Source organism: Podarcis raffonei, chromosome 13, assembly GCF_027172205.1.
Source record: "Podarcis raffonei isolate rPodRaf1 chromosome 13, rPodRaf1.pri, whole genome shotgun sequence".
Taxonomy (NCBI): Eukaryota; Metazoa; Chordata; class Lepidosauria; order Squamata; family Lacertidae; genus Podarcis; species Podarcis raffonei.
Window position 1 is genome coordinate 13,709,498 of NC_070614.1, and position 22,820 is coordinate 13,732,317.

At 45.8% G+C, this 22,820-nt stretch overlaps 2 protein-coding genes across 2 annotated transcripts in view; both read right to left on the reverse strand.

Moving 5' to 3' along the window:
• Window positions 1-22,820, reverse strand: part of SCN4A (sodium voltage-gated channel alpha subunit 4) — a 158,506-nt gene that overhangs the window by 43,737 nt on the left and 91,949 nt on the right. Inside the window, exon 26 of the mRNA XM_053362896.1 lies at window positions 18,523-22,081. Coding sequence (XP_053218871.1) covers window positions 20,712-22,081 — 1,370 coding nt within the window. The 3' untranslated portion in view covers window positions 18,523-20,711. The remainder of the gene's footprint in view (window positions 1-18,522; window positions 22,082-22,820) is intronic.
• Window positions 1,651-12,869, reverse strand: CD79B (CD79b molecule). Its single transcript, XM_053362904.1, has 5 exons — window positions 12,649-12,869; window positions 8,930-9,214; window positions 6,456-6,574; window positions 3,214-3,255; window positions 1,651-2,056 (listed from the first exon to the last, which is right to left on the reverse strand). Exons 1-5 carry the CDS (start codon window positions 12,716-12,718, stop codon window positions 1,955-1,957), a joined length of 618 nt encoding a protein of 205 aa, XP_053218879.1. The 5' UTR covers window positions 12,719-12,869; the 3' UTR covers window positions 1,651-1,954.

The window sequence follows — 22,820 nt, forward strand, 5'->3', positions numbered from 1 at the left end:
TAGGATAAAGCTGTCCAGACTTCGTAAGATACAATGGTGGCTCTTGGGACCTAGGGTGATGTAGTTTCGTGGCGTCATGCAAAAATCTTGCCACATTCTCCACAACGTCTTTCCTACAGTTATTCAGCAGAAAGGACACCCTGGAAGAGTCGGTGAAATAGATCCCCTCCACACACACACACACACACACACACACATATACACAGTGGTACCTCTAGATGCAAATGGGATCCGTTTGGAGCCCCGTTTGCATCTAGAAGCAAACATAACCAGCAACGGCACGTCTGTGCATGCGCGCGTTGCTTTTCGCCACTTCTGCGCATGCGCATGATGTCTTTTTGAGCATCTGCACATGCGCAAGCGGTGAAACCCGGAAGTAACACGCTCCGTTACTTCTGGGTTGCCGTGGAGCACAACTCGAACGCGCTCATCCCGAAGCACATTCAACCCGAGGTATGACTGTACATGTACATACACACACACACACACACAAACGGCAATAAAATAAAACATGTGTGATAGATTCGACCTGTTTTGTGCCACAAAGGCAGTACTTTTCAGAATATGGGATTTTCGAAAATCTACCTTGCAGAACTGCAAACGGCAATACATTAAATCTTACGAGGGGGTCATAAAGGTGATGTAAATTTGGAGTGTCCTGGCCAAATGACAGAACATTTCAATAGACTGTGTGCTATACCATAATGTCTTCTTGGTTAGTTTTAAAGCACTAATGTTTGGTTCAAGATCGGTGAACCTATCAATTTCAGCTTCTAATTTTTCCAAACTTATATTTGGGACTCCACATTTTCACCCGTCAGCAATTCATGAAAATTCATTCGCATTTTAGATTTGATTTAATATTCATTATTTCTATTCCGCTTTTCCATTATTCCATTATTAAATTAGGAGAATTGCTCCCAATATACATACACAGAAAGGTAGCCATGTTGGTCTGCCATAGTCAAAACAAAATTTTTTTTCCTTCCAGTAGCACCTTAAAGACCAACTAAGTTAGTTCTTGGTACGAGCTTTCGTGTGCATGCACACTTCTTCAGATATCTGAATCAGATATCTTCAGATATTCTTCAGGTATCTGAAGAAGTGTGCATGCACACGAAAGCTCATACCAAGAACTAACTTAGTTGGTCTTTAAGGTGCTACTGGAAGGAAAAAAATTTTTTGTTTTCCCAATATACATGTTTATTTGCAATTTAGTCTATGATGCACATTTTGACAAAGCAGTTCCCCTTAATACAATGCATTGTGGTATATCATTTTCACCAATATGTGCATTTTCTCTGCACACTATGCTTTAGCATATGCATCTTTCTGCATATCACCTAGCTGAAGAACTGCACTGCAAGATTCAGAGCTGCTTGCCTTTTGAGGGATAGCTGTGTTTCGGTTTGCGTATTGTTTCAAAACCTGCAGATTACATTGGTTCACCTTTAAATGAGAACTGAACTGAATGGCTCCCCCATCCCTACGTCTGGCATTGGCTTACTGAACTTGACACTTCTAATATCCGGCTTTCCTTTAAAAATCTAGCAGCTTGAAGAATTTAGGATGTGTGCATGTGTGGGAGGAAAGCCATTCAAATTAGAACGCACATTTATGGCAAGCAAAGTGATGTTAGAAAAAAAACCATATGTTCGAATCAAACCCACACTCAGATTTTATTATTTACAATTTTGTGTTTTCCTCTTGTATGGGGAAGGCAGGAGGGGAGCTTCCCTAAAGAGGGTCTGCCACTACGCCAGCTTTGGGTACCTCTTAACAATAAACCCAATGCCCAATAAATCAGGAGCGAAGGAGTACCGCATTTGATCTAGCAGTTCGGCTGATGATAGCTAAGCAAGCAGGCGAGAGCTGCATCAAGAGCACTGTAGCCAAGCAAAACTTGTTCCCGAGTCAGGTGTGGCACACCTTGCCAAAGATGCTGCAAAATTTTTCACTCCTCGCCTGGACTCTCCCCCAGATTCCACTTGTCTGTTACTCTGTCCTGGTAAGTACAAATGTCTTCATATGTATCAGCTAGTTCAACTGCCAATCCCTATGAGGAAGCAAAAGGAACAAGGAAAAAAGTTTGTATACAAAGGCAGGGATCCACTCTTGCCCCCCAGACAAATACCGTATTTTTCGCCCTATAGGACACACTTTTTACCCTCCAAAAATGAAGGGGAAATGTGTGTGCATCCTATGGGGCGAATGCAGGCTTTCGCTGAAGCCTGGAGAGCGAGGGCTGGGGGGGGGGAATAATTTTTTTTTATTCATTTCCCCCCCAAAAACCAAGGTGCACCCTATGGGCCAGTGCGCCCTATAGGGTGAAAAAAACGGTACATATTCATCGATCACTGTCTTTTAAATCACCAGTAACGGCTTGCACACCTGAAAACAGTTCAGCTTGGCCAAAATGCACCCAGGTGGCAACATAGCTGTCAACTTTTCCCTTTTCTTGCGAGGAATCTTATTCGGAATAAGGGAATTTCCCTTAAAAAAAGGGAAACGTTAACAGCTATGGGTGGCAACCATCAACGGGCAGCAGCAGGAAGAAGGGGCAAAAATCAGCCTTCTGTCTTCCCACCCCACAATCACAGAAATGTACGATTCGTAATAACTATGACCCAAACATGATTTTCATATTTGTGACAATATTTTTGTGTTGGTTTGCTGTAATTGCTTTGGTTTGGGTCGCCCCACTCCCACCCCCAAATTCCTCAAACGTACCAATGAAAAGGCTGGATCCGAATGACATTATAGAACCACACAAATTTACAGGAACGGCTTTGGATTGCAATATATTTCCCTATGTCCATTCTCTGCGAACTCTTTCTCTCTCTCGCCGGACAACAGGCACACAATTGTTTTAAAGCACTCAGCAGTCACCTGAACACAGATCATGCCATATACAAACACCATTGTGTTTCCTCCTTTTTCTCTTTCACTTGTGTGAAGATGCTGACCCACATATACTGTCTGTCCGTACATTCCCCCAGCACCAGTAAGTGATCACTTTTGCAAGATAAACACTTCTTTCTGCTCTTCTCCGAACCCAGTGCTCCACTAACAGCTTCTAGCCAGGCTCTGTTTGGTCCTACCTTGGCTGATGTCTGAATGAATTCCTGTACTTTCTCTTCTCTCTCCTGCCCAAGATGGACTACCCCACTTTCCAGCTTTACCATTTTGAAAATACCTCACTCTGTTGCTCACCTCGTAAGTGTGGTCCTCAGCCGATGCATCCTTGCCATCACCCTGAAGGAGAAACACCATCACTTTATTCTAAGCTGTTTAGTCTCTGTTTGAAAAGGAACTGCTAGAGAAGCACCCCTCACCTTGGCAATTGTTGGTGGGAATCAGCAGAATAACTGAGCAAGATTGTCTGATACAAGGGCTTTGGAAAAATTGCCAGAGATGATGCTGAAGGGGTGGTGCCAGGGCTGGTGGACAGCGAGATGGTGTTGCCCAAAGGCCTACAAAAACTTGGAGCCAGACTTGCACCTGTCCAGCTAGGTAAAGATAAAGGGACCCCTGACCATTAGGTCCACTTGTGGCCGACTCTGGGGTTGCGGCGCTCATCTCGCTTTACTGGCCGAGGGAGCCGGCGTACAGCTTCCAGGTCATGTGGCCAGCATGACTAAGCCGCTTCTGGCGAACCAGAGCAGCGCACGGAAACGCCGTTTACCTTCCCTACTTGCACTTTGACGTGCTTTCGAACTGCTAGGTTGGCAGGAGCAGGGACCGAGGAACAGGAGCTCACTCCGTCGCGGGGATTCGAACCACTGACCTTCTGATCGGCAAGTCCTAGGCTCTGTGGTTTAACCCACAGCACCACCCACGTCCCACCACCTGTCCAGCTAAAGATGGTCTAAAAAATACCTATGCACACTACCGAGCAACACAGTTTCATGGGACTTCATGGGTGATTCAGATTAATCAGTATATCTCGAGAAGGCCCTAAACCCATTGAGAAGGAGTCCTTGGTGGGTACAATGAGACCCCAAGAGGCACCATAAGGGCAGTGGCAACTAAAAACGATCTAAACTCTATGTACACATCTACATGCGCCCCATTATATTTTAAACTTAGAGAGGCCTATGAACATACATCTTATTTTAATGAATTGACTTTTGTGCAACTTCGGAAAGCTTTTACAGAGTTACGATTAAATACAATAAACTCTGCTTTTAGAGCTGGGAGACACAGAGGCATATCAACAAACGAACGTGTTTGCATTAGGGGATGTCCTGAAGTAGAGGACCTTATGCATTATATCTTGCGCTGCTCCTTATATAATGAAGCAAGAGAAAGATTTTTAGCACCTATAATGACAAGGTCCCCTGGCCAGAACCCCTCTGACATGATTTTATATCTCCTCGCAGACACAGATAAGTATGTGACCTGGCGTGTAGCACTCTTTGCAACAGCCGCTAGGAAAATTAGAGCAAATTATATGGCCAAGGTAGCCACCAACTGTAAAGATGAATTTATTTGACCCTATCTACATCAAGCTATATTCTATCTTTATCACCAAACTCCGAATATAATTGCACATTGTATTACCGTATTTTTTGCTCTATAAGACTCACTTTTTCCCTCCTAAAAAGTAAGGGGAAATGTGTGTGCGTCTTATGGAGCAAATGCAGGCTGTGCAGCTATCCCAGAAGCCAGAACAGCAAGAGGGATTGCTGCTTTCACTGCGCAGCGATCCCTCTTGCTGTTCTGGCTTCTGAGATTCAGAATATTTTTTTTCTTGTTTTCTTCCTCCAAAAACTAGGTGCGTCTTGTGATCTGGTGCGTCTTATAGAGCGAAAAATACGGTAATTAACATTACTTTTTAATATATTAGTGGCCATGTGATAATTGTAGCTTATAAATTTTATTGTTTAATGTCTTAACTTGTGTATTAAGGTACTTTTATAGCTCTGTTTAGAGTAGGTAATGTCCTGATAATATAAATGTTTTAAGTTTTTTGTATCAATCCAGTATATTTCCTCTTAATTGTTGAATGATTCTGTGTACATTGCTGAAGCATTGGCTATGTGCAATAAAACTGACTGACTGACTCCAAGAGGCTCCTTGGCTGGTCCAACAAAACCTGAAGGCATCGGGACCAGAAGTAGAGCTGTGCTTAAATGGATGCAAAGAGCAGCTCTTTAAAAGTTGGTGTGTGGCTGAGTGCCTGGTGTCAGTCCCAACATGGAGGAGGAGGAGGACAAGAATGATAGAGGAGAAGCACAGAGGAAGCCAGGAGGGCGAGGAGGAGAGAAACACAAAGGGAGAAGACAGAGGAAGTGTAGGGGGAAAGGGGTGAACGACAGAGGAAAATGGCATGGCCCCAGCGAGGACAAAATGTAGGGGAAAGGAAAGGGGAACAGGAAAAATGGGGCTGGGGCTTTTAAGCTGACATGGCGAGCTACTAAGAGGATAAGAAGGAGAGGAAAGATTGACAGAAGAAAGGACTGTGTACATAACAGAATACAGTGGTACCTTGGGTTAAGTACTTAATTCATTCCGGAGGTCCGTACTTAACCTGAAACTGTTCTTAACCTGAAGCACCGCTTTAGCTAATGGGGCCTCCTGCTGCTGCCGCGCCACTGGAGCACGATTTCTGTTCTCATCCTGAAGCAAAGTTCTTAACCTGAGGTACTATTTCTGGGTTAGCAGAATCTGTAACCTGAAGCGTATGTAACCCGAGGTACCACTGTAGACCGGGTTCCTATGATGAGACTGAGCAACTAAATTCTTTGAATAAGGAACCCACCAGAGGGGTCACTGTGGGTGAGAGACCCCCTGGGGTTCTGAGAACTCCTGGAACCTGACACCCATTAAAGCTCTCTCTTAAATATCTGTCCCAGCATCTGATCTCTTGTCTATTACACGTCTGCAATGCCATGCTAGAAACAAGAAGTGGCTACCCAGTAGGGTCAGTCATGGAGGTTCTGTGCACAGCCCAGTCTCTCTACATGGGAGGTGAAACTTGGGAAAGTACAGAACAGGTCCTCTTTCACAGTAGCTCTGATTTTGTGGAACCAGCTCCCCAGTGGCTGTCGTCTGTTGGCTCTGCTTTGCATGCAGTCAGGAAACAGCACTATAATATAATAATCATTTATTGTTTATACCCCGCCCATCTGGCTGGGTTTCCCCAGCCACTCTGGGCGGCTTCCAACCGAATATTAAAAACACAATACGCTACAACCTCCCAGTTTGATCAAGCTGGTGCTACTTCCAGACTGAACCTTAAAAGACTTGCCACATGTCAGTTTTTATGGCCTTGTTGCAAATGGGTTGTTTGTATTTACTGCTGTATACGCACAATGTCTCAAAAAAACCACAAAAAACCAGGCTATTAAAAGGAATGAGATAATGTTAGGACTACATCATTGCGCTGTAGCAGCGTTTGAGCACCAGCGATGTCAGAATTTGGCATTCCACAGAAGGCCCAATTCACTTACCTTCCCCATAGTTAGAAACACAGGAACACTCACAAACAGGAGAATAAGAAGGGTCTGGATCACGATGATGGCATCTTTCAGGGTGTTTCGATTCTGCACTTGCTGAAATGTGCTGATACCTTAGAATGAAGACAAGATAAGCTCATTACTTAGCTCAGCCTATGGTCTGTCATCTTTGGCTGCAGTGTGACTATGGTTTGCTTTCCGTCTTTGAACGGGAACATCTCCCTGCTATAATATACAACAGACTGCAAAGCCCACAATGCAGTGTGACTGTGGGCGTGGTTTGCATATGCATAAGCATCCAGGGCTCTGGTGGAATCCAGTGTTGTGCTACGGTGATGGTTCTGTCAGTGTAAACATTGTGGCTCGCTGGATGGAACTGTTAGAATTCCTGCTCCGTGACTGCAGTCATGGGATTTTTGTCTATCACATGACGGTGTATGTTTTGACTCCACGGAGTGGGAAGTGACGGAGACAGGATGTTTGTGTTACTGTGTTCCTTGAAGTAGGACTATTGTCCTTTGTTCTTTTTCTCTTTGCTGTCTGATGCTAGAGAGAGAGGGAGCCATGTTGCAGTGCTCTATGTGTGTTTAGATGTAAATAAAGTAGATTAGCCAAAATGCTGAGTTGCTGAGGTCTGTTACGCAAGCTGTGAAGACTCTGCAGATCTCTAAGTGTGCCGGTGTCTGTTGGCATCGGTTGCTGTGATGTTCAGGCAGAAGAAAGCTTTTGAAGCTCCTGAACGATCGACCAGGAGGGAGGGAACATGCCAATCAGGCATGTGTCTCTGCCAGGGTCCTACTCAAGAGTAGGATGAGCTCCTGACAGGAACAACCCCACCCATCTCCTCCATGGGGGCGGGGGGTGTCTCACCCAGAGCCAATTTCTCTCCCAGAGCCACCCCCACAGCTGTCAACTTTTTCCTTTTTTTAAGGGAAATTCCCTTATTCCGAATAGGATGGGATGAATAGGCTGATACCTTAGAACGAAGACAAGATAAACTCATTACTTAGCTCAGCCTGTGGTCTGTCATCTTTGGCTTCAATGTGACTATGGTTTCCTTTCCATCTTTGAACAAGAACAGCTCCCTGCTATAATATACAACAGACTGCAAAGCCCACAATGCAGTGCGACTGTGGGCATGGTTTGCATTTGCATAAGCTGTGACATTAACATATGAGAGTGCTGGAGGTGAAATAGTTAAACAGGTTACCCAATCAGAATCAGGGGGGTGGAGTCAGAGGGACTATAAAACCAGCTCTGGGAGGGGTGAAGGGGGAATTCGTTGGGAGTTGGGTGGTTGGTTGGAGTGGGAGTGAATTGGGATAGAGTCTGTGGGGAGGTTGAGTTAGTGTAGCGAAATAAGCTGAGTCAGGAACAGTTAGGAGCTAGGAAGACAAGTAAATATCTGAGAGGTGGTTTAGTGAGTGAGAGCAGGTAGCGGAAGTTGTAGGTCTGGATAGGCACCCCATGACTGTAATGGACCGATACCGTTTATGAAACCACACTCTTGTTAAACTGCAATAAATAAACAGAAGTTTATGTTCCAATTTAACACTGACTGGACTCAGTATTGTACCAGGTAGGGCCTGGGTGGTGGCAGCGAAAAATAAAGTGGTGGCACAGGGATCAATAGACGGTGAAATGTCCGGGGACCCTGTGTGATCGCCACAGAAGCATCCAGGGTTCTGGTGGAATCCAGTGTTGTGCTACGGTGATGGTTCTTGCTGGACCGAACAACCCCACCCATCTCCTCCGCTGGTGTGTGTGTGTGTGTGTCACCCAGAGCCAATTTCTCTCCCAGAGCCACCCCTCCACCTCCCCAGAGCCAATTTTGGAGGGCGAAGCAAGAGGAGGGAAGAAAGCTCCATCGCACAAATGGACATCCTTGTTCTGGGCTTCCACTAACAAGACTCATTAACTGAATCCTGCCCTTTGATTGAACAGAGCAAGCATGGGCCTCTAAATGGGGTCAGAAACAATCCAAGATGCCAGGAAATACCTTTTCCCTGTGAATATGTGGCTGCTCCCTACATGTGCCCGATGAAAAGAGGGACACCCCGTTCCATAATGATAATTTTACTATTTATTTCACTGGGTTGCCCCAGCCACTCCAGGCAGCTTCCAACATATAAAATAATAATAATAATAAAACATTAAACATTTTTTTTAAAAAAAACTTCCCTATACAGAACTGCCTTCAGATGGCTCAGGGGTTAGATAACTCCATACCCTCAAACATTTCTCCAAGGAAAATAGGAGCGTCCTAAGGAAAAGTGGGACATTCCGGAATCAAATCATAAACCGGGACGGCTTCTGTAAATCAGGGGTGTCCCTGGAAAATAGGGACACTTGCAGGGTCTGTGCCCAGACTTTAAGGCAGAGCCCTGCTTCATGCTTACTCACAGCCACAGATTACAGGACCTTGGAAGCAGGAAAAAGGAATATTGAAGCAAATTAAAGCTATTTACCCATGACTCGCAGTTCAGTGCCGCAGCACTGCTGCCGACTAATCCGTGTCTTGTTGTTCTCACAGAAGTAGATGCCATTGTCGGTGTGCTGGATTTTGCTGATGTGCATCAGGACCAGCGATTCGTTCCTCAACACCTGGACTCTGGAAGTGTTCACCATCTCCTGATGCTTGCCCTTCTCCGTCTCTTTGTACCAATTTGCCGGAGAGCTGGAAACGCACCTGAAGGAAACTTGGCTGCCCCAGCGGGCAGCGATGAAGCGTATCCGCGTCGCCTTCTCTGAAACTGCAGCATGTGCAGAAAAGGTGAAAAACCACAAAATGGCAGCGAAAGGGAGGGCGGAGGCGAAGAGATCTCTCTCTTTTGAACAAAACAAGACAAAGCAAAGCTCTCCGGTGATTTAATGTCTAACTGGAACCACATTTTACACAGGTTTCAAATGTGAGGACAATTTTGAAATTTGAGTCCTGAACTAAACATCGCTGCACCTTCCAGCCCTAGGAGGAAGACTATGATTATCACTTTGAGACAAGCAAAAGCAGCTGGGAGAAGAGTTCAGGGATATTTATAAAAAAATCAGTTTTGTAAGTTGTGTGCCCTTTCTCAATTTGATGCTTGTTTTGCATGTTTTGTGGTACAGTGGTACCTCGGGTTAAGTACTTAATTCGTTCCGGAGGTCCGTTCTTAACCTGAAACTGTTCTTAACCTGAAGCACTACTATAGCTAATGGGGCCTCCTGCTGCCGCCGCACCGCTGGAGCACGATTTCTGTTCTTATCCTGAAGCAAAGTTCTTAACCTGAAGCACTATTTCTGGGTTAGCGGAGTCTGTAACCTGAAGCGTATGTAACCCGAGGTACCACTGTATTTTATGCATTGTGACTTGCCATTATTTGATTGATTATAGTTAAGTAATTCTTTATTTTAACTGATAAAAGTTACCGGATTTCAGCAGGAACTTATGGGGCGTGCCCTGATTGTAAACGAAGCAGTACAGTTTTGGAAGCATAAATTCCAGGAGAAGGTGTGTCTGGGCAATTTATTTATCTTCTTGGTAACTTGGTAATAATCACATCATGTACAGTGGTACCTCAGGTTACATACGCTTCAGGTTACATACGCTTCAGACTCCGCTAACCCAGAAATAGTGCTTCAGGTTAAGAATTTTGCTTCAGGATGAGAACAGAAATCGTGCTCTGGCGGCGCGGCAGCAGCAGGAGGCCCCATTAGCTAAAGTGGTGCTTCAGGTTAAGAACAGTTTCAGGTTAAGTACAGACCTCCGGAACGAATTAAGTACTTAACCTGAGGTACCACTGTATTTATGAGTTGTTTAAAATTAAATGAATTAATTCATATATCTATCTATATCTATCTATCTATCTATCTATCTATCTATCTATCTATCTATCTATCATCTATCTATCATCTATCTATCTATCTATCTATCTATCTATCTGTCTGTCTGTCTTTCTATTTATCTAACCAGGCACTGGTTTATTTTAGGTTTGTCCGCAAATTCAAAACAGGTGGGCAGGAAGTACTGCACTCTTTGTTGACTGAGCTCACTGCACACACGGCCACTCTTCCGGTTCTTGCTTCTGTGAAAGTCTATCCCCAGTTAGAACAACTGTGTCAGGTGATCGGGGGCTGAGGGGGCGTTTTGGGAGCCCCACCCAGAAGCAAAATGCAGAAGGTCCCATCTTGGTCCCAGACCTGTCTGGTCCAAACAGGAGCGGACTGGGGAGGTGAAGGAAGCACCCAGGACCCCAAAGAGCCTCCCCACCATCTGAAGGAGCCAACAGTGCATCCGATGACAGCTTCATAAACTTGGTCCCAGTTTTCTAGGGCTAAATCTCCAAACTGAAAAGTGCCCAGAGGGCTCAAAACAACTGGAAGAGTTCACCACTCTCTAGCTCAGCATCTCTCCCCTTTCAGTTTCTACACTCAACTCTTCTCCTGCACACTTCCTGTAACCTGGTTGGATTTCCTTGTTTTTTTCCTCCATTTACAGTGTGAGGCTTCCTATGTGGACAGACCTTGGCTGGATCTAGACCATGGGTCGGCAACCTAAGGCCCGGGGGCCAGATCCGGCCCAATCGCCTTCTAAATCTGGCCCACGGTCCGGGAATCAGTGTGTTTTTACATGAGTGGAATGTGTGCTTTTATTTAAAATGCATCTCTGGGTTATTTGTGGGGCATAGAAATACATTCATTATTTTTTTCAAAATATAGCCCAGCCCCCCACAAGGTCTGAGGGACAGTGAACCGGCCCCCTTCTGAAAAAGTTTGCTGACCCCTGATCTAGACACATCAAAGAAGTGTTTCAGTTAAAGGTGTCGTAAATTTAAACAGGGAAAACAGGTAGAGAAAAATGGGACCCCACAGTACCATCTGGTGGCCCAATGTATAGGTAAAAAGTAAAGGACCCCTGGAGGGTGAAGTCCAGTCAAAGGCGACTCTGGGGTTGCAGCACTCATCTCACTTTCAGGCTGAGGGAGCCAGCATTTGTCCACAGACAGCTTTCCGGATCATGTCGTCAGCATGACTAAACTGCTTCTGGCACAATGGAACACGGTGATGGAAGCCAGAGCGCACGGAAACGCCGTTTACTTTCCCGCCACAGTGGTACCTATTTATCTACTTGCACTGGCATGCTTTTGAACTGCTAGGTTGGCAGAAGCTGAGACAGAGCAACAGGAGCTCGCTCCATCACGGGGATTCGAACCGCCGACCTGATCAGGAAGCCCAAGAGGCTCAGCATGTACAACGCATCTAAATCGCTTTTTCTTTACCAGTCTAGCTGAGCCCCCTGTCCACAGCAGTCTTTCCAAACCCAGAACCTCCAAATGTGGTGAGGGATGATAGCAGTTGTAGTCCAATTTGCTGCGGGGGGCGGGAACTATCCAATACCTCCCCACCAGCTGATTTACAGTGAGAGAACTTGAGTTTTTAGGCAGTTCTGAGGCTCAGTGTCTCTCTCTTTTTAGAAATTACCCAGGGAGGGAAACCTGTAATCCTCCAGATGTTGCTAGGCTGGAACTCTGCTTTTTCCAGAGGTGCCAGCTTCTCCAGATGTTAGAGGGGTCTTGATGCGGTGTCCTGACATTGGGCACGGGGCCCTCTGAATATTGAGGGGGCCCATGGACTATGCAGAATTAGATAAACTAACAGGAAGGATTCGAAACCGGTGGGACCAGAAATTCATGGGAGACTGGAGTAAATTTACGGACTATTTGAAAAGTATTTGTGAAGAACAGATGACGTTTGCAGGATTGCAAGAAGTTTTGTGGCAAAATTGGAGAAGGGGAAGGATGATTTGTTAAGAGATGTAAAGGCAATATAAAGTTAAGAAATGCATAGGAAGTGGTTAAAACGGTGGATCATCAGAGGTGCTGATGGAAGTCTAAAAAGATTGTATAAGTGATAGGTTTTGTGATACATTTTATAATTTATATGTTAAAATCAATAAAAATTTAAATAAAAAAAGAATATTGAGGGGGCCCATCACCCTAAAAAAGATAGGGCCCCCCAAAGTGCCTCACCCCAAGGAGTCGATGCCCTTGCCTTCATCGCTGACCATTGGCTATGTTGACTGGGCGCTGGAGTCCAGCAACATCTGGCTTGAGACAGGCCTATTGTCCCCTCAACTTGCCATCCCGCTGTGAATAAACCGACAGGCCCATTTCACTGAAGGGAACAGAAGACGAGAGAGAAGCCATACCTGTGACCACAAAGCAGGTTCCCAGCATCACCCAGAACACTCCGCAGACCCGGAGGAAATAAGGCGGCATTGCCAGTTGAAGATGCCACCTCGAGCCCAGCTGCAGACCTGGCGAAAACACGACCAGCTCTCAGTTCTGCCTTTGAAAAACTGAAAGTGCTGAGGCCTCTCCCTTGCCGATTTTCTGTTTCCTGCCCATGTAAATGCAGCTGCGATGGAGGCAGACCCTTTGTGCAGGGCGCATTCTGTCATGTGACCAGTGGCTGCCACGGGTGGCCAGTTTGACTGACAGGACAGGACTACCATGGAGAAGCAGCCATTGGTAGGATAAGCATATAGCTGGGACAGAGACCTTTCCCCAGGCTGGCGTACTATTGCGCCTGTGGCAGATGCATTTACACAGAAGTGTAGTGGTATTTAAGAGTGTTAGACAAGGTTGACAAAACTGACATACAAGCTACGGGACAAGGATAACACTGTGACTTTAAAGATGAACCCTTTACAAAGTATTTGAAGATGCAACAAAGCAAACTGGACTCCTTGGCTGGCTTTGAATAAACATTCACAAACTTTTTATTGATAGGTAAAGGGGCCCCTGACCATTAGGTCCAGTCATGACCGACTCGGGGGTTGCGGTGCTCATCTCGCTTCCTGCAGCCAATCAGAAGTCGCGGAAGCTACGCTGGATGTTCGGCTTCCGAAAAGCGTTCAAAAACCGGAACACTCACTTCCGGGTTTTGATCGTTTGGGAGCTGATTTGTTCAGGAGCCAAGGTGTTTGAGATCCAAAGTACTCCATTGGCATTAAGCATTTATAGGGGCCATGGGGATGGTGATACGAATGTAGAATACAGTGTCCCTATTTTCACCGGAGGAATGTTGGAGGGTCTGGGTAGGCTTCCTCTGAGCATGTAGGCTCCGTTTAGCTGTCATGGCTTCTGACCACCAACAGATCCAATCTCCATGAATTTGTCTAATCCTGATCTGAAGCCCTTTATCTTCTCTGTGGGCATCGTGACCTCCCTTGGCAGTATGTTCCAAAACACGGAAAGGTTCTGGTTTTTCTCTTTTCATTGTCTGCTCATCAGTTGCTCATCTTCCTCAGCAGGCCTTTCTATAATAATACTAATACTAATAATAAAATAAATACCATATTTTTCGCTCTATAACACGCACCCGACCATAACACGCACATAGTTTTTAGAGAAGGAAAACAAGAAAAAAAATATTCTAAATGAAACAGCGGATGTATGATTTTTGTGGTTCATGCTGTGGCCACAGACATGTGATTTGACAGTGAGTTTGGGGTAGCCCAATGCAAAAATCCTGAGGATCCATGTGGATCTGTGCTTTGTAACCACGTTTTAAGTGGGGAGGGAAGGACAAGCACTCAAGGGACAAGGAACACGCGTGGGGTGGGTGGAGAAGGATGCTGTTAATAATGCAGAAGAGGGGTATAAGAGGAGAAGGCTCCTCTCCTCTCCCGCTTTGCTCCTTTAAAGCAAGCAGGCTCTCTGTCCCTCTCTCCTCCCCACTCAGCGGCTCTTCTCCCGCTTTGCTGTTTCAAAGCAAGCCACGGAGGAGGGAAGGAAGGGGAACCATGGATCCTCTGCTCACGACTGCAGCAGAATGCCATCCGTAGGCATTCGCTCCATAACACGCACAGACATTTCCCCTTACTTTCTAGGAGGAAAAAAGTGAGTGTTACGGTGCAAAAAATACGGTAATAATAATAATAATAATAATAATTTACTATTTATACCCTGCCCATCTGGCTGGGCTTCCCCAGCCACTCTGGATGGCTTCCAACAAAATATTAAAATACAGTGGTCTGTTATAGCTGGATGCAAGAGTCACAGAAAGGCCAAGCTGTGGACCTCTGTCGCTTCTGGAAGCCTGCTCATCTTCACGGCTTGCTCGTGAGGTCGGTTCAGCGGAAGCAATTTTGTCCTCGTGAGGCAGCTCCTTCCTAACGAAGTGCTAATACAGACAGCCTGCTGTAGTGCCGGTTTGACACACAGAGAGGAACGGGTGACAATGTGACCCCTCTCCCCTCTGTACACCATTTCGCCACTCATTCCTATTCAACAGAGAGTCGAGTTTCACACTGCCATCTTTGGGGCAGCAAGCGTTGCATCCGATCAAATATGGATCTCTCCCCTCCGTTGTTTCATTGCCTGGAACTGATGTCCTACTGGGACAAGCCCCGTGCCTTTGGAATTAATGTTCTACAAGGACATGCTGTTCCCACAAGTGGGGAAAACAGATAATCGTGGATGAATTTGCAAAAAAGGCCTGTCAGGAAGACCATAAGGACACAGTTGTGTGTACATTTGAAGTGACCTTGTTTAAAAAGTATCGTAGTACACAAAGCTGGCGCCCAGAAGGGGGTAGAGCTGGACCAGGGGTCAGCAACCTGAGGCCCAAGCGAGGGCCATTAAGAAACAATTCAAGGCCACAGAGAGCCTAACTGGCAATGACAGAGAACTCCTTCTCCCTTGCCCTGAGGTGTGAACAAAGACTGGGGTTTTGAAAGGTGGTCAGGGTAACTGGATGTGAGGTGACAGGAAAAGAGAGTTTTTAGCAGGCTGTTCTGGGAAGGAGGAGGAGGAGGAAGAAGAAAGACTAGGATCCATCTTGGGCAGGCTGGCTGAAGGTCGGTTGGAAGAGGTCCCTTGGACTCCAAGGCTGTGCAAGCCCCTCTTGAAAGGACCGTGCTGTAAGATCTGGACTCCCTCCATGCATGCTGAAATTTAGGTTTACAGGTGAATAAACCATTTTTCTTAAACCTACGACAGTCTCTGACGTGTCTCGATTTCCCAAAGGAACACAGAACCTGGGTGAAGGCCTGGAACCCCCCTGGGATTCTTGCAGAGTGTGGGTTGTCGCACCCAGCTTTTGTAACAGTATGAACAGATATTCCCTTTCTCAAATCTAAATAATGGCAAGCAGCTCTTCGCCTATTGAGAAGGAAAGGACTTGGGCGACATGTTTTGCAGGCAGGCTTAAGCCACACCAACTCTCTCTTTCTCTTTTTAAACACCAAGTAAGGCAGGCAGGTGCGGGTGGAAGCGTTAGTAAGAAAACCAGCATATAGTTCTGAATGTAACAATAGCTCATTTACAGTTTATTTTAAGAAATGTACAAAGAAAACATTGCACAATGTTATGGAGTTAAAGCTTTTTCTTTCTTTATCACAGAGTGTCACATAATGTACAAGCAACAGAGTCTATCTGAAATGGAGCACAGTCCTCTTTTCCACAGCTGTTCACATGTAAACACAGTTGAAAATTCTCGTCTCAGGTAACACAATACCTGGACGGCCCCCTGCTCCGCGGAGTAGCTGAAAAAATTAGATTTTCCAGTAGGCAAGTGGAAAACTCCAGTTTTGCCACTTGGAAGGAGAAACATCCCCAACAAGACTCCGCTGACTAAAACGCAGGCATCCAATCCTGAAAGAACTGTAGTCTCTGCTTGGCGAAGGGGACGGGACAGGAAGATTACCTTTAATTGGGAGAAAAATTCACCTTGCTCAAGCAATAATCCAGGTACCCATTAGCAACATTTTCCTCTCATTCTCCAAAAGGCATGTACAAAACCGAACCAGTGATTTTGGGCGTCAGATTAGACACTGCTGAAACAGACGCGGAGTTAATTTGGGGTGCAAAAAATAAATTCCAAAGTGCATTTTCCTACCTGAAATTGGCTTGCAAAGCTTCAGGTGGCTAGGCTTCTAATCTAAATTTTTAAAACGCACTCCAGATATTACCGGATTTGATGGATTACTATGTTTTATATATGCTGTAAGACAGCCAGAGTTGGCTGGGGAAATCCAGCCAGACAGGCGATGTATAAATAATAAAGTTACTATTATTATTATTATTATTATTATTATCATCATTAAGACTTGAGGTGCAGTTCATCAGAGCTTAAACCCAGAACCTAGTGGCAGTTCCGGGGTTCAGTCCAGGGATGTGTCGAGTAAGAATATTGAGGAATGGCATCCTGATAAAGCAAAAGCCTTCTGTGTGCAAAACTTTTTCTGAGTGCACACACTGGGTGCACACAAACCAGCTGTGTGGGATGGTAACAGGAAGGCCACGACACATGCATTAAAGGGACAATAAACACATGGAGGATGGCTGACCCTATTAGGGTGCCATGTGCGGTCTTAGTTTGTGCGCTAGACCTGTGGTGTGTACATAGGTAAAGGTAAATGGACCCCTGACCATTAGGTCCAGTCGTGGCTGACTCTGGGGTCGCGGCGCTCATCTCGCTTTACTGGCCGAGGGAGCTGGCGTACAGCTTCTGGGTCATGTGGCCAGCATGACTAAGCCGCTTCTGGCGAACCAGAGCAGCACATGGAAACGCCGTTTACCTTCCCGCCGGAGTGGTACCTATTTACCCTACTTGCACTTTGACGTGCTTTCGAACTGCTAGGTTGGCAGGAGCAGGGACTGAGCAACGGGAGCGCACCCCGTTGAGGGGATTTGAACCGCCAACCTTCTGACTGGCAAGTCCTAGGCTCTGTGGTTTAACCCACAGCGCCACCCGTGTCCCTGTGGTGTGTACATACGCGGATACAAACAGGAGTTGGTGCTTTTGGGTTCTGCTGTCGGTGGGGTGTGCTTGGATTCCCCTCTGCTCCGCTCCTCAGAAGACATATGAAATTGCCTCCAAATCCAGCGCTGATACCCCTTCCCTCTTACCACCACCCTAATAATCACAGAATCATGGAGGGAAGCTCAGCAGGCAGAGGGCCTTCTCGGTGGTGGCGCCCTCCCTGTGGAACGCCCTCCCACCAGATGTCAAAGAGAAGAACTACCACCAGACTTTTAGAAGACATCTGAAGGCAGCCCTGTTTAGGGAAGCTTTTAATGTTTGATGCATTACTGTATTTCAATATTTTGTTGGAAGCCGCCCAGAGTGTCTGGGGAAACCCAGCCAGATGCGTGGGGTATAAATAATAAATTATTATTTTTATCCGAGACAGACGGCCATCCAACCTCTGCTTAAAAACCTCCAAGGAAGGAGACTTACATATTTCAGGCCCTATGCAAGCTGATCCAAGTAAACAATTCCTCGGCGCCATCTATACTGTAAGACCAAAGTATGATTTTTTAAATAAAAAAATGTTATTTAAAAAACTGCTCTGGGGAAAGAGGAGGTGGTGGTTTTGTGATGCTGTGCAGAGTTGCCATCTGGTGGAAGGAAGCAGAACTGGTTTCTCCTAGACTCTACTCTGCAGAGAAGGTTGTACTGTACGTGTGGAACAAAACAGACTGCTCTAGTTATGCATGTCTATACATACCCACAATCTAGCGAATTGTTTGAAGTCCACAGGATGACACCCACCTACCCACTCACTCCTCATGGGTTAAGGGATGATAGCTAATTTTCTATTAACCTCAATGTTTCCATTGTCAGAACATCCTACCATTTGCTGGTTCTGTTTGGAATTGCTCAGAGAGCCTTCTCTGGGAAATATTTTATTTGCACACTTTTTTTTTAGTGGTTAGGAAATTGTGCAGATTCTATATCTAATCTATCTATCTGAAAAAGGTAAAGGACCTTGACAGTTAAGTCCAGTCAAAGGCGACTATGGGGTTGTGGCGCTCATCTCGCTTTCGGGCCAAGGGAGCCGGCGTTTGTCCGCAGACAGCTTTCTGGGTCATGTGGCCAGCATGACTAAACCGCTTCTGGCACAACAAAACACCGTGACTGAAACCAGAGCACACGGAAACGCCGTTTACCTTCCTGCTGCAGCGATACCTATTTATCTATTTGCACTGGTGTGCTTTCAAACTGCTAGGTTTGCAGAAGCTGGGACAGAGCAACGGGAGCTCACCCCGTCGTGGGGATTTGAACCGCTGACCTGATCGGCAAGCCCAAGAGGCTCAGTGGTTTAGACCACAGCACCACCCATGTCCTTCCTATCTGTCTGTCTGTCTGTCATCTATCTCTGCAAGTGGAAAAAATAAAACAAAAGCTTTATAACCTGACTGGATTCTTACATCCACAAAACTACAGAAAAGGTGGCAGCCTTTTCAAAGTTCAGTCAACTGCCGCAGGAGGTCAATGATCCACACTGCCCAATATACTGTTTCTAACAGATGGCAATAATGGTTGCCTCGGAGGTAGTGTGTAGCAGACAGAATAAACCAATTTCTTATTGTCAGATTCAGTGGGGTGATGCAGGGCTGAGAGAGGGTAGTGAATACCAGTACTGTTTCAGTTCTTAAATATTCATGTGTCTCCCATTATTTAAACTGGTTGGGCTGGGGGCACAAGCCACTGGGAACATCTTTTTGCTTGGGTGCAGTTGATATAAACGGATGTTTACCAGGAATATATTGCCTTTGTATTTCTGGGGGGCTGGTTCAATAAACTATTGGGTTATTCTGATAGCAGGTCCCTGCAGTTCAGTCTCTGAGATTCCCTTCCCTCAGCCCTGTGCATGGGAACAAACCACACAGACTCCAAGCTTCTAGGCCATACCCTGCCTGCTGTGTGGACTGGGGTGGGGGGCAATGTGGGGAAGTGGAGCCGTCAGGACAGGACTTTGGGGCAGAAGTCCAGGACTCCATGCAGAAGAATGAATCTAAAATTACTCAAATGCACCACTGATGGAGTGGAGGGAGGGGCGAAGCAAAACGGCCTACATTTCTGGACAGAATATATAGTACTATGTAAAAGCGCAGCACATCTTCCTAGGTGATTGGTAGAGAATGAGAACAATTTTAAAGCTGACATTAAACCCTGAGAACAGATCAGCACATTACTTTTGCTATTTATTTATTTTTACTTTTAAAAAATAAACGATATAGAGAGTTCAAATGGTTAAGACTCTTAATTGCACTTTAAACCATTTCTAACACAAAAAAATATCTTGTAGTCCTTCCAAATACTTGAAAGGAAAAAGCTGAAGCAAGTTTTTTTTAAGACATTGTGGATTTTTGTTCACCAAACTGTCCCCTCATTTCAATTATTATTCAGCTCCATTCACCTCACCTTTGCATGCTGGAAACACTCCTAAGCCAATTGCCTATCAGTCTGTTACCAGGAGATAACATTAAGAAATACTTCCTTTTTATAAGAAGTCAGCCACAGAGCCCTATCCAGACGTTAATATCTGAGAACCAGTACAGACGGCAGTTCTTCACTGCTTTTGGAAAAGCAGCCGAAAATGGCTGAAGACAGAAGTTTTCACAAAGTTTGTCCAGCAGATAGCAGTTGTTAAATCCAGGGCTCTGTGCATTCTGCTTTCCGTGATCGCATGCGCACAGAATTTGACACTGGGCACTGAATTCGGCATCTTTAAAACCTCTGCTGTCATTGAAAAAGCAAGCAGGTATCTAGGCCTTGAGGCTGCAAACATAAACCTTGAAAGTTTTTTGTGTGTGCATGTCTGTTGCATGCCAGTGACACAGAGGCAAGGCTTTTGTTCACCCCTGACAAGCAGAATAAATTATGCAGAATATGCAGCCACAGGAAAATCTGCGTAACTGATTCAGGCCACAAAACCCAGTTTTTCATACATTTTTCTTTTTAAGTGAAGCATATACACAACTCTGGTTGAGTTCCTTAAAACTGGTCTTCTGGTTCCATGCCTAAGCTTGAACATGGCAGGACTGAAATTATGAAGACTTGCGTCTTTGGCCATTTCCTTCTCTTCTGGCTCTTCTTCCAAGACTTCTGAAAAACGCTAGTAGGGAAGTACTGAAAGCAGAACTGGCCCTGGAACACGTGACATCGGACGTCGCCTACCATTAAACTAAAACACCTGTTCTTTCCACCTGCAATAGAGATCGTTCACATTAACCTCATAAGGAAAAAATAAGGTATCTTCGCTCATTGTGGCGAAGCTGGACAACAAGAACAACAAAACCCCAACTTGAAACCAGGAGAGGCTCTGTTTCCGAAGTTACGATGTTGAGCTGAGTACAAGGAACCTGGTAAGAGAAGGTGGTTAGCTCACTACAGCACATGATTTTGGAAGGTCCCCTGTGAGAGAAGTCTTTTGGATCTGGGTGCCAATTGACAGTTGGCCAAAAGTGCTTTGCATTATACAAATGACTCTTTCACACCACGTTTGGTGCCCGCCTTCTCTTTACTTTTGCTGGGGTCGTCTTCCTTTGTTCCGCCGGAATCTTCCTTCTTCTCTTTCGTTTTCCTGGGGTCGTCTTCCTCCTTTTTGCCAGGATCCTCCTCTTCCTTCGTTTTGCCGGGATCGCCTTCCTCTTTTCCCCCACGATCCGCCTCTCTCTTGGTTTTGCTAGGATCGTCCGTAGTCTCTGCGCTGGCGACTGGTTTAAGTTCAATAGGTGGGGATGTTTCTGAAGACACTTGGATGTCTACCTCTGAGCCCGAAGACCCATATATTTCATTCATTTTCTTCGCAATCAATCCTTCTTTCTCAGGGGCTCCTTCCAGCAGGGTCTCCTCATCCTGGCTGTGCCTGTACATGTAAGAGGCCTGTTTCATCGATCGCCTTAATAAATACCTCCGAAACGCCCGTTGGATTTTGGTGGCACACACCTCCTCCTGCTTCCTTTTCAGTGTGGTGGTGATGGGTTCGTAGGAGACCTTTGAGGGGTTGGCAGCCATAAACTTCTCCTCCATGGACTGCTTTAGGGCATCCATTTCCCCCGAGTCTCCCAGCACTTCTTTGGTGAGTGCAAAGAGGATGTCCAAGCAATGTATCTTATCCCCAGGAACCATGGGCAAGTCCAAAGTGATCAGCTTGATCTTGTTGGGCTTAGCGATCCGCAGTGGAGGTTGCAAGGTGTCCGCAAAGTCCGAGAGTATGGCGTAATCAATGAACTGCGTGGCGTCGGGGTCAAACTTCTCCCAAGTCTCATAGAACATCTCAAAGTCGTCTTCACACAGAGGTTCGCTGCTCTCCTCCGTGGCGACGTTGAAGTTCTCCAGGATGATGGCGATGTACATGTTGACCACTATCAAGAAGGAGATGATGATGTAGCTGCAGAAGAAGAGGATGCCAATGGCAGGGTTGCCACAATCGCCCTTCACATGGCTGCCAGGGTTCTGCAGTTCGGGGTCACAGTCCGGAGGACCGCTGTTCAAGATGGGGTTCAGCAAGCCGTCCCAACCGGCCGACGTGGTGATCTGGAAAAGGCAGATGATGCTGTTGCCAAAAGTCTCGAAGTTGAAGATGTCGTCCACGCCAGATTCCTTCTTCACGTAAGCGAAGTTGGACATCCCAAAAATGGAATAGATAAACATGACCAGGAAGAGGAGGAGGCCAATGTTGAAGAGAGCAGGCAGCGACATCATCAAAGCAAAGAGGAGCGTCCGGATGCCTTTGGCTCCCCGAATCAGCCGCAGGACACGCCCAATTCTGGCCAGGCGGATGACCCTGAAGAGGGTGGGCGATACGAAGTATTTCTCAATGATGTCCGAGAGGACAAGTCCTGAAAGACAGTTAGGAAGACGTCATTTTTTTCAGAACCTCTTGTCCATCATCCAAGAGATACAGTTTTTAAAAATTGCTAATAGCAAATGGATTTGCAGAGGCAGAGGACCTTCTTGGTAGTGGCACCCGCCCTGTGGAAGGCCCTACCATCAGATGTCAAGGAGATAAACAACTATCTGACTTTTAGAAGACATCTGAAGGCAGCCCTGTTTAGGGAAGTTTTTAATGTTTGATGCTTTATCGTGTTTTATCGTAATATTCTGTTGGGAGCCACCCAGAGTGGCTGGGGAAACCCAGCCAGATGGGCGGGGTATAAACAGTCCCTTTTTCCCCTAAAAAAAATGTTTAGGGGTACTCTCACTTTGACTCAAGAAAACCACCATTTTATAGTTCAAATCGGGGAAAATAAATACAGTAAATGGACAAAAGTACAAAGATTCACAAAATGTTTAGGGGTCTGCGTACCCCTGCGTCCCCCCAGAAAAAAAGCACTGGGTATAAATAATAATTATTCACACTGTAGAAAAGGTTCCAGTCTTTTGTTCTAACAGCAAGCTGAACTGAGATGTCAAAGGTGCAAAGAAGCACAAAAGAATTAAAAAGAAACGGCATTTTAAAACACCACAATCTACCTGACAGGGACCTACGAGCTTATAAAATGATGATGGCGTAAAGCAGGGGTGGAGAACCTCAGGCTCCTGCTACAACCTTGGACCACCTGGATGGGTTATGAGCCC